This window comes from Bos taurus, chromosome 7 (assembly GCF_002263795.3).
Source record: "Bos taurus isolate L1 Dominette 01449 registration number 42190680 breed Hereford chromosome 7, ARS-UCD2.0, whole genome shotgun sequence".
NCBI lineage: Eukaryota > Metazoa > Chordata > Mammalia > Artiodactyla > Bovidae > Bos > Bos taurus.
In genome coordinates, this window is record NC_037334.1 from 69,382,562 (window position 1) to 69,395,449 (window position 12,888).

At 33.6% G+C, this 12,888-nt stretch overlaps 2 protein-coding genes across 4 annotated transcripts in view; one reads left to right on the forward strand and one right to left on the reverse strand.

Moving 5' to 3' along the window:
* Window positions 1-12,888, forward strand: part of LSM11 (LSM11, U7 small nuclear RNA associated) — a 414,613-nt gene that overhangs the window by 53,625 nt on the left and 348,100 nt on the right.
* CLINT1 (clathrin interactor 1) overlaps window positions 1-12,888 on the reverse strand; it is a 57,573-nt gene that overhangs the window by 2,307 nt on the left and 42,378 nt on the right. For 3 of the 4 annotated variants that reach the window (XM_024994438.2, XM_059888310.1, NM_001105417.1), the window contains 4 exons: window positions 12,760-12,829; window positions 5,857-5,931; window positions 2,046-2,338; window positions 363-567 (listed from right to left, as the gene is read on the reverse strand). In XM_024994438.2, the coding sequence (XP_024850206.1) occupies window positions 363-567; window positions 2,046-2,338; window positions 5,857-5,931; window positions 12,760-12,829 (643 nt within the window). The remainder of the gene's footprint in view (window positions 1-362; window positions 568-2,045; window positions 2,339-5,856; window positions 5,932-12,759; window positions 12,830-12,888) is intronic. The other variant, XM_005209675.5, reaches the window with a different exon arrangement.

Consider the following 12,888-nt stretch of genomic DNA (forward strand, 5'->3'; position numbering starts at 1 on the left):
CTCTAAAGCATTAAAAATGCGGTTAGCAAAGATGGAATGTGAAGAAATATCAATTAATAGTGATTATCCCTGGATTATGGAGTTCAGATGAGTTTTGTTTCCTTGACATATCTGCCTATGTTAAAAACAGTATTTTTTATTTTAGTGATCAGGCTCCTAAAACTCACCATCATACAATAAATGTTATCATGCTAAGACCAGAATACAAAGCAATTTAATGCGACAGAAGGGATACCAGATCTTATGTGAAAAAAAATCTTAATGTGAACACAAAGCTGCCTTCAGTACGTTTTAAAGTAGTCCTGGCATAAGGGCAAAGGATTACAAGTACACAAACAAATGGATGTCTTGCAGTAACTTACTCTGTTGTTGAATCATTGTATTGAGTGATGGCTGCTGGGGTTTGGAAGGCTGCATACCAGGTAGTAAGTTGTCTAGGCTGATGTTTACACTGGGGTCAGACCAAGTAGAGGGCAGGGTTTTGCTGACTGACTTCTGGACCATATCTGTATTCTGATTATAGAGAGGATTAGGCTTCTGCAGCACTGTGCTAACATTTTGCAAAGGCTGGAAAATAGAAAAATGCTCTAAAAATTAAGTATCTTATCTATAAAGATTATGAAATGGCAATTTAATCACAGTAACTCCAAATACTGATATATACTAGACTCTGTAATAAACTTCTGAAACTTTTAATGTTCTATATTAAGGTCTTCAATACCCTTCCTGTACCACTAGCCTCCCATAATATTCCTCCTGAAGTCCAAATCATATTTGGAGAAAAAAACTAAGATATTTATATTAACAATTATCCTCCCATCACCCCAAGTCTAGCAGCCACCATCCCAAGGTAACTACTAACTTCAGGTTAGTACAACTTTAAGGAAATACAGAAGTGGAAATTTATTCTTACAAAATGGAATTCAGGGTATAAGTTCTCATGCTAAAAAAAAAAAGCAAAATCATCAAGACAGCAAATTATACTCCAGAAAACCCGACTGATATATTCTTGCTCCATGTACATTTCTATTGCCTGAAGTGAGCAACACTAGTGGAACTTGGTATAATATGGACCAATTCAGGAGAGATTCAGGAAAAAGCAGCAGAGGTACCTGGTAATTACTACCAGAATAACTGCAGCAAGGACAGAAAAAGGGAAAGAGAGAGGAGTAGGAGGAATAATTAAAAATGGACCAATGCAAAGAATCACAACACAGATGCAATTAAGACTGTAAATAAGTAGACTGGCTTTATGATGAGACCATACGAAACAAACACTATAAAGAATAAACTAGCTTGGGCTTGTTCAGTTCAATTTAATGGCACTGGTATGGGTTTTATGTCCTTTGTTTTTAATGTTAGGTCTAATATCTGTCATACAGATGAGTCACCTTTCTGTTTCTTCCGTCTCTTCCCTCATCCTAACACCCCAAAGAAGATAATCTACACATTAAAGTGAATAATTAGCATCATAAGCAAATATTCTGAATAGCCTGAGTCAAAAATAGCAAGTTCCTGGTACAACTCAGACAAATATACACTTGTTTTCATTCTAAGTGAGTATTAGGTGATTTAGATTTAATTTTTTAAAGTGAATTACAAAGTTCCTATTCAGTTGTTTTTCTTTATGAAAGTGAGAGTTGAAAGCCTATATAAACATTATATAATGTATAGGAGGCCCAGAATAGGGAAGAACATTATTTTAGAGAATAATCTTCTGTATTAGCAATATATCTCTATTCCTTCTTCTTAAAAACACTTTTTTAAACTATTAAAATAAATACTATTTGTTCAATAAAATTTTCAGCAAATGCCTCCTCTGTGAAAGGTATCACACTTGGCTTTGCAGGGACAGCCAGATGGGTGAGAAAGCCTTGCCCTGGAGAACCAAATGACTATTCCAGGGGAAAGGGCATAATGCAATGTACAAAAGTAATCTATGTATCACATACTTATTTTTCTGTTTTATGCCAATCTTCCGTTAGATTAGTCACAGCACCTCAAAAATTATGAACTACCATTTCCAAGGGAGGCAGGTAACTTACCTGTGATCTTGACATGGGCAAACCCAGCCCTACAGTATTAGTGCTCATCATGGAGAAATTCATACTCTGGGAAGATGTCATGGTTGCCTGTGATGAGCCCATAAGATCAAATAGGTCTGAAGAATTTGAGGCAGCTGGAGGTGGGCCTAAAGCTGGTTGTGAGCTACTGACAAGCTCTACAGCTGGCTGTGAGGCACTGCCGAAGAGCTCGCCACTGGCAGCAACAGGGACTGATGGGGCTTGGTTGAAGGCACTCCAGTCACCAAAGTCTCCATTCCCACTTGTTGCTGTTACTGAGAAAGAAAGAATGGTAAGGGTAAGAAAGTTTCCGAGATGCTGAGAACAAATGTAACAATCTACCAACTGAAACAAATTAGAGCTGATCTGTGTCCATCCAAATTAGCATCTGTAGGTACCATCTCCATCTGGACATCATTTTTTCTCATGAATATTCCATGAGTGTTATTTAACAAGGTGGCAAAGAAAAAATAAAAACTTCCACATATAAAGTAAAATCCATCTCTGGCCATTGGCAGGTCTAAGGTAACACAAAGAAATGATAGAAACCAGAACTTTACTTCAACCTAAGCATGCATATCAACTATGTTTCTAGCTAAATTAATATGAACTAGCCTGCTGCTGCTGCTGCTGCTAAGCTCCCCTCAAAACAAGAACAAAACTCTAAACTGGTTAAACCTTTTGCTGGGAGGGTTCATTCATTATTTGGAAAGGGTCAAAGAGAAAGCAAGCTATGACTTATACCATCTCATGGAAATAAAACCCCAAATTCATTAAAACATGAAACAAAAATGCAACGAAATTAAGAGTAGGACTAGTAAATTTCTGTAAGAAGTTCTCACCCATTTGGCCATGCTTCCACTTAAAATATAAAGGCTACAGAGAGCTATGATATTATAACCTTAGAAAACTGCTCACTTCAAATGGAACTGTTCAATCTATTTATGTTAAAAAGTGGGGCAAGTCTTAAGAGGGGAACTCATGCTAATATTTTTTTAAAAAGGAACAAAACTATCACTATGCTTCAAAGTATAATAAGTTTAAGAACTTAATGTATTTAATAATATAAAAATTAATAGATTAATTAATAGACTGAAATATTTTAGAGAACGGACTCTGTCCCTAACTGACTGTGTGGCCCTACTTAATCTTCTATATGCCTTACCTTTGGATTGAACCTGTGCCCCCTGCAGTGGAAGTGCAGAGTCTTAACCACTGGATAGCCAGGCAAGCTCCCTGTGCCCTACTTTTTAAAAAATCTAAGTTGAGAGGATTAAATAACTTAATATATAGTAAATGCCATTTAAGGTTTGTTATTGTTACTTTGGATTAATTGTGAAAAGACAGAGGTGAGCTCAAGTGTCACTCTTTCCTTCAGGAATGCCATATAAAAGTATAAGTCAAGCTTCTATAAATTCTGCATACAATATTAAGTATTTAGAACACAATAAAGTCAAGTTATACTTAAAAAAATTTTTTTAAGTTAGTCTATACAAAATAAACAAACCTTACTTCAAGAAAGGGACAAAGAGATACATATGAATTAATGGAAGTTGAAAAAAGCAAAGGTGAAGAAAGAGCTACATGTGAACTGTCCTCTGAAAGTGAATAGTGTGCAGTTCCGAATTAATCACACCATTGCTTTGCTATCTTCACTTACAACTTGGAAATGCATTTTGTCTAGCCTAAAAGGTAAGCAACCACCATAATACTGTATCTCATTATGCTAAATATCAAAAGAGAACAATAACATTAAGTCTTTACAATTATATTCTTCTATTACCATATTATATTATAAGCACCCTCAAAAGAGAAAATAATTCATTAGAAACCCCAAGCTGTATCAACAATTTAATTTAAGAACTGGGCTAATATTCATTACCTCAGGGTTTTGCTAAAACATGTCTTTGATCTTCTTTACAAAAACGACTGAATTAAGAGTTTTACAATTAGTTCTATATATTAAACAATTTAAATTAATTTAAGGAAGACTGCTGGATAAAGGTAAACTGTATGCTGATTTTCTATCTGCTTGATCTAGAAAACAGAGTAAGAATGGAAACTGGGGCAAAATGTGTTGCCCCTTCTGAAAACTTTATCTGAAATGATTAATCATGAGAGGAAGAGATTTCTAGTGAGGCATATATTGTTCAGAAATGATTAATCATTGTTCCAACAGTTTCAGCCCCTTGCGTAATGGTGATCAGGTTATATTAATCACATGCATACAGATGAAGAGATGCATCACTTACCAACATTAACATATTTGAATTATTTGCATAGTAGGCAACTTTATATACATAAAAACTTTTAAGAATTACACAAGCAGCCTGTAAAACTGGGGCAATGTTTATTTTCCACTTTGATTTGCCTAAAGTAAGGTATTAATGTTTAGGAGTCATAGTCACACTTTTAAAATGAAGCACTTCATTACTCCACAATGCTAATTTCTGGGAAATACTTGGAATTTATACAAGTTGTCCAAATAACGCAATTCACATTAAAAACTATGTAACTTTCTTCCTAAATCCTCACAAACCTAAACTAGCTGTTACTAAATATAAATTTTAATCTAATTAATAATGGGGACATACAACTCTACTTAAAATAAGACTGAGTTTTTTCTCTTTGCCTCACCTCATACTTATGATTTTTATATGTAAGTTTTTTATATTATCTCTCAAATTTGAGACTGACCAGATTTTATAGAAAAAACAAACATTAGAACCAACACTTTACAACCTAAGAGACACTTAATAATGAACTTAAGACTCCATTCTACACATTTCTATAGACATTATAAAGAACCATGACAAGAAGCATTATTCCCAATCTTAGAAAAGGTAGAGGCTCATATATATGGCAGAGGCAGTAAGATAAAACATATTAATAAAAAAGGGAAAAAATACAAGCCCTTCACTCAATACACGATGTTTAAGTCTGTATTTTGCTTAGATGTTAAAACTTTTTTGCCATTAAAAAAAAATTGAGGTCTAATTGATATGTAACATTCTGTTAGTTTCAGGTAGACAACATAATGATTTGATCTTTACAAATACTGTGAATCGATCACAGCAATCTAGGGTATTTTAAAATTTCTTATTTAACTAACACAGAATGAGGAAGTTTTATTTTCCTCACATTCAAGGATATGTCAAAATGAAGTTCAGTTAGTTTTCATAAAAATTCTCTTAAGATACCTAAATTTCAAAGAAATGAATTTTGGCAAAATAGTCTGCCCAATTCCAATGTCCCTGAATTTCATTCAAGAAAATCATTAATATTTTCTTTTGCTAAGATGAGATTTACACTTATTCACACTCCTACCCACCTACCCCCACCCACTTCCTCCCTCCAAAGAAAACGAAACAAGAGTCACTTATGAGTGAGGAGAATTTTATTTAGGTGTACCTGAGTAGTTTGCAATGAAATTAATTCATTGGGCACATTTAGGATACTGCTGCTGCCGCTGCTGCTAAGTTGCTTCAGTCGTGTCCGACTCTGCGCAACCCCAGAGACGGCAGGCCACCAGGCTCCCCCGTCCCTGGGATTCTCCAGGCAAGAACACTGGAGTGGGTTGCCATTTCCTTCTCCAATGTATAAAAGTGAAAAGTGAAAGTGAACTAGCCTAATAAAATACCTTTGTGAATAAATTCTTTGATAAGTGGGAATTACAAATACTACAAGTAGAAAAATGGCCGAAAGAAGCAGATAGGGAACAGGGTGGGGGAAGAGCTGTTTTGGTAACCTTTTCACTGCCTCTAGATATCTGGCCAGTCAAATCATATCATACCTTGGGAAGGGAAGTTGCCTGATGCAGCAGCTGAGCCAAAGTCAGCAAATCCTCCAAATAAATCAGCTGAGCCGCCTAGAAATTAAATATGAGGGAAAAATTGTTAGGACCACAGCACAATTGATAGCAGTTTTATTAGGAAGCTATTTTAGCACAGTACTCAAAAATTACTCAATATATTAGACCCCAAGACCTATCATAAAAGCTAGTTAGCTGATCTAGCTTTTTATGCCACCATGTTCCCTTTAAGCTATCACCAACTCTCTAACACCCTCAGTTCTGTATCTACTGATTGATACAACTGTTATTAAAGTTATCCCTTACTTAAACACTTCACAAACCTAATGGAGGCATACCGTTTATCTGGCCAATCACGCCCTATGTAAGAATCTTAAATGGATGCTAAAACCTGGGAAACATGTTTCAGGGTAATAGGATAATCACATATTCTCAAATCATGACCCTACAGATTATTTAAAAATAAAAAGGGATGAAGCTATTTTTACAATGCAGAAATTAGATGGATACCATCTTAAACAATGTCAGGTGCTCAAACTTAATGTCACTAATAATTGGAGAAAATAGTACTCATAGGCCTTCTAATGTAAAGGACTAAAAAAGAGATCATCACCCATGTAGAAATTTTCCCAGAATATTTAACCAGAATCCAATCATGAGGAATAAATCAGACAAATACAAATCGAGGAACATTCTGCAAAACAACTCTCCAGACTTTTCAGAACATGTCATCATAAAAGACAAAAAAGACTGGGACCACTCCAGATTAAAGAAGCCTAAAGGAACATGACAAGTAAATGAAATGCATGAAATGAGGTAATTGAGATACCAGGGAAATGTGAATATGGTCTATTATACAGTAATACTGTTTTAATGTTAAATTCCCAAAGTATGATCATTATATTATGATGATGATGATGGAAAATGTCCTTGCTGTAAGGAGACATATACTCAAGTATTTTAGGGTAAAATGTCACAATGCTTGTAATTCTCTCTCAAACAGTATACAATAAGAAAAAAAAAAAAAAGAACTAGAAAGAGAAAGAAACTGTGACACATTTTCTGCAGCTTGGTATTTAAAAAAATAGAAACAGGAAAAAAAAAAACTTTGAAGTTGATCTGCACAGAAGTCGGTTTTAATAACTACAGGAAAAACAATGAATGCAATGATTTAGGTGGACTTTTTTTCTCCTACTATTTACTTGCAAATACTTGCATTTTTAGTATTTGAAAAAATAGTAGCTTTTTGCTACTTCCAGACTCGTGTTTCTAAAGAGGTGAGATTCAAATCATAAGGCTGCAGGTCAATCTCTGCTTGCATAACATCACATTCTCATACAAATTTTCACTTGTAAACACTACATAAGTAAGAATATTTCCTTTTATCTACAATTTGAAAAGTAAATTTTATATTCTACTTCCCAATTCAGTTACCAAGGAAATAGCAATAGTCAACCGATCTAAAACCTTAAATAGCTGTCCTTGTTTTTTGTTTGTCCTTAAAGATTTCACCTCTTAAAAGAGTCACAACCTTAGAAATTTAGAGCAGCAGTTCAATTATAGTGCTTTTAGTGTTATGTGAACATTATATAGGTTACATCACAGCTGCTTAGCCTGCAGTGCTTAGAAACTAGCCAGGTGGGACTAGAACATCTGGGCTGCACTCAAACACCACCAGGGACAGCTTCCAACATCTGGTGCCATTTCTGAATTGTCTTATCGCTGCAAGACATTCTGCCCCATCTGCTACACTCAACTGGGTTAATTAAACTAGAACCATCTCCCCTTCTTAATAAATGGCCAGCAGTAATAAAAGGAACAAATCAGTTTCCGATACATGTATACTTGGTATTTCTTTTTAATGCACATTTACTATAGTCACCTATCAGCAGGTCTAATGAATTCCTCATTTCTTCACCTCATAACAGATGCACAAATTCACATATATACCCATTCACCATGAACTAATAACTTCCATGAAGGCCGAGGTTCTCTACTCTGAGCAACAATTACAGCTCACATGTCTACTTCTGCTTTATCTAAAGATAAATATCACAATGATTTCTCTCTAAAGGTACATATGTCATAATATATACAAAAGATGATGTGTACAAAAGATCAGTGAGCTATATTTTTTAACTATATAAACAAGCACATATGATCCAAGTATACAGTTAGGTAACAGAAAGAGAATCTTTTATTATAGCATTAAGGGATTATTAATAGAAGGAAAACTGGGGATTATTTTCATTTTCTTCATTTAAGCAGTGAATAGATATCAATATGTAATTTATTATGCCAAATAAGTTAGGGCTTTTCAAATCTTATCCAGTCCGGGCTACAAAGAAAATTCATGCTGTGAAGAAAAGCACTGAATACCGTGAAATCGTAACTTCATACTGGTGACATGTTTTATTTTTGTCACATCCTGAATTTAATATTTCAAGTGATAATCTATTTTAGTTACTCTACTGCTCTACCTTCTAACACCTAAACTAAAATTATACAATGTTCATAATGTATCTACAGCAAATATTATTATTTTCTCCAACCATACTATAGGGAATTTAATTTCAAATATGACTAATTTAAGAACACTGGAGGGGAAAGAATAGAAACACAAATATAAATATTTTACAAATAGAAGCCACCTTTCCTTGAAAGGGATTTAACTCTTCTACATCTTTTCAAGTACTGCAGATTATGCTTCTACTTATGTTTTACATAATGTGATCCTCAACTTTGGAAACTATCTCAGAAATTAAAAATCTTTTATTTCATTTAGAAAAGTTTCTCACTCTGAGAAGGGACTATCCATACCTATATGCATGTTGTTATGCATACCAATGCTTAAATTTAACAAAATTTCTATATTTAAGCATTTTTCTAGATAACATCTATCTAAGGGAATTTAAATAAGAATAATGTACCAAAAATTGCTGCATGGGGAAGACTGCTAAATTTCACAATAAGAGCTATCCTTCAAGATTCCCACATGAGAGGTGTCATTATAAATGAACCATTTCCATCTGCCTTTTCAGGGCAGCAAGGAGGTTATTTACAGTCACCAGCTGGGAACATGTATTTCCAAAGCAATACTCTGAACAGGAAAAACACAGCTGAACTAGACAGTGCTTCAACTACAAATGGACATTTTCTTTAACAAAGAATTTAATCTAGATTATATTTTGAAAACTTTTGCAAGAGGCATTTTAATAATACAAAATGAAAATGCAAAAAATTATAAATATATGATGAATAACTAATATAAATAAGTTTTTTACAAAAATAAGGATAAACAACCCCATTTTTTTAAAAAAAGGACGAAGGAAATGAATAGACAAGTTACAACTGGCATATAAAACATGAAGAGTTTCAAATTCAGTCATCAAACATGTACAAAATAAAATGAAATATTATTTTTCTCCTTACCAAAATGCAGTATTTTCAAAGATACTATTTCACTACTTTTATAACAGAGAAAAGTTTGGAAACAAAACCTAATGTCCAAAAAATAAGACGCTGACCAATCAAGTAGATTACAGCATATTTAGATAATGTTAAGATTATAAAGCAATTAAAGGTATGCAAATATCAACTATCGTTAAGGAATGGTCATGAGATTTTAAGTGAAAAAGAAATTACAAAAAATGTAATAATGAAAAAAATCTTTATCTAGAAACCTGAAAAAGATTTGAAAGATAATGCTTAAATATACTGACTGATAATACAGAAAATATAAAATAAGAATATTCACCCCAGTTATTAACAGTTAACTTTATCTCAGTTACAGTGAATTATTTTCCATAAAATTTCTAAAATGAGCATACATTAATTTTAATTAGTGAAAAGAGAATATGGTAAAACATTTTATTTTTAGTAAACTTGGTTTAAACTAGAGACAACTCCCATGAAAATTCTAATATATATAAATTGGTTTGTAACAACCAGTAACTTGGCTACCTTCTCCAGGGGATCTTCCTGACCCAGGGATCAAACCTGGGTCTCCGGCATTCCAGGCAGACGCTTTAACCGCTGAGCTACCAGGGAAGCCCATATCCATGTAAATATCCTCAACTAACTAACTGGATAGAGGGTAACAGGTTAAAATGTATATAAAGTGAAGATTTTGGATTTGATGTATGTTATTCTTATGTATTTTTTAACTTAAAATCGAAACATATTGCAAGCCTTGTAAAGTCTATTTTCTCTTCAACCTCATTAATTATACTAGAAATAACTTATAGAATAGTATGTTAATCAAGACCTAAATTCATTAATTACAAAAGGGACAAAGGAGACAACGTAAACTTTTAGGACAAGATATACTAAAAAATGAAACAGAATGACTCTTGGCATTATATTTGTAACTGGCTTATTTTTTAAATACAGCAAATATACTATACATAAAAGTCATCAAAATATTATTTGAGTACAGATCTTAAAAGAACATCACCAGAGTGGGATATTTATCAAGACAGTCGCAAATAAATCTTGATAAATGGGTTTCATATGTCTATTTTTAAACTTGGTTGATATTCCACAATGATTTTATACCACATATACTTCTAAAGATGCTAACAAGAAGGATGTAACAACACGTAAAAAAAGAAAATCCATTTTCTCCAAGGAGACATTTTTCTGGTGAGTGGTACAGAAGTCATATCTGCTTAGGTTTACAGTTCATGCCCATATTACTTGCATGATGGCACCATTATAAACACAGGCACATCTGGTAAATGACACCCAAATGGCATACCAAACAGCAATGCTAGTATGGTAGATTCTTTAAGACTTTCTCACATACAGGTGCTATAGATTTAAAATACAATTTTTTCTCCACTGCTGAATTCAATTTAAAATGTATTATTACTAAAAATATTTAAATAGAAATTCATGGTAATGAAATTCATCTTACTGATTGGAGGGGCTTCTGCACAAACTGGTTAAACAAACTGTTTCAAATAGGAGAGAACTTTAAAAAATAATTAGGTTGTCAACCCACTATCAGATGGTTTTTAGAAAATATTAAAATAAAAAATTAAGACAAGAAATATTTCGGATTTCATTCAGACTTTGTCTCAATTACTGTATTAATATTAACTACTACTTCTATTTAATTAGTCAATCTACTATTAGCACTGGAAAAGAAAAATCACTCAAAGGTTTCTTGCCAAGTAAAGGAAGCATGTTGGATTTAGTAATTCTCTCTGTTCAAAGCAATCCTGATAACTAACACCAAGGAAAAGCTGGATTCACTCATCTGACCTTCCTAGTTAATTCTTCTCTGATTGCTCCATTAAAACTTTACACAGATGCATGAAAGGGGCTCTTAAATATTTCATACCAGGAAGTCCAAAATAGTTGATATTCTGTAACACTAAGTCTCTACTATATGATTACATGCTAACTACCAGTTAATACTACAGTTAAAATCTTCAGCATACAAAAAGACAGCACATAAATTGTTAAACAACTAATGTGGTTGTTTGTAACTTTGGGCATGACAGTTCAATAGAGTTTAAAGAATAATTTTAGGAACAGTTATAGTTACAGAAAAAGAGAGACTGGAAATTGAAGAATCTCAGACATTGGTTTGAACCAGACACCCTAGTAAGTTAACACCCAATCTAAGAATTAATTTTATGGTAAAAGGTAAGGAGCGGGAGAAAATAATCCCACTGTAAATTATTAAATTAATCACATGTACTAAACTATCAGTGAGAAATAATTTTCATCATAAACATCCACTTAAACTCTAATGTAAATTTTAAAATAATTAAGTTTTGAAAAATCATTACACACAACTACAAACAATAGATTTACTTTGACATTTCTATGCCTATCTTGCCAGTTATATTTTAATGTGAAATGGACTTTAAACAAAGATTTATTAAGCTACTTTGACTTGTAGTAGTTTATTATGACCCCACAGTCCTCAAATGCAACCCTAAAAATACCAATTTTCTTGAAAACAACTTATAGGGGATTAATTAAAAAAAAATCTACCACATATTAGAAATCAAATTGAAGAAATCATTGAACTTCTCTGTGAGAAAATCATGGTGAATGGACTATTATTCTTTTGATATAGCCCTCTTAAAATATGTAAGGTAGATAGTCACACACTTTCACAGAATGCCCTTTTCCTCTGTATATGTGTAACTATTTGTGACCCTTTACTAAGCATTATATCAATACCTCAAGCACCCAGGCCAGTGTCTGGTTCAATAAATGTTTACTGAATAAATGAATGAAAAGTGTAAATGAACTCTGCTGCTGCTGCTGCTGCTAAGTCACTTCAGTCGTGTCCGACTCTGTATGACCCCATAGACGGCAGCCCACCAGGCTCCCCTGTCCCTGGGATTCTCCAGGCAAGAACACTGGAGTGGGTTGCCATTTCCTTCTCCAATGCATAAAAGTGAAAAGTGAAAGTGAAGTCATTCAGTCATGTCCAACTCTTGGCGACCCCATGGACTGCAGCCTACGAGGCTCCTCCGTCCATGGGATTTTCCAGGCAAGAGTACTGGAGTGGGGTGCCATTGCCTTCTCCGAAATGAACTCTAGGCATGGCTAATTTCAGAATATGAAAAGACAGTGAAATGAGAAGAGCAGTATATTTCACTTATAGAGAAAGTAAAGGGACCCCAAATACTCAGTTCTAAGGAAATTGAGAGATTACTGAATTACCAAATACTTAAGTACTCGTTTTCCTTATTTTAGGCAATTAAATATTTCCTCCTAAATAATGCTTAAGGCTCATTAATTTCACTTTAAAAATAAATCTACTGTAAGAAAAATTTTTTAGAAATTTTCATTCCATCTCTTATTTGCCATTAAAAAAAATTACTCTGAAACCAACCAAAAGCCAATGTCGAAGCTTACCTGTTGATTGGCTGGTACCGTCAAACAGATCGACAAGGTCACCAGATGACTTGCTGCTAGGCACTGAAGTCTGGAAACACACACAGAACTAATAAACTTAGGAAACAAATTTCTACCACTTAAAAAAAA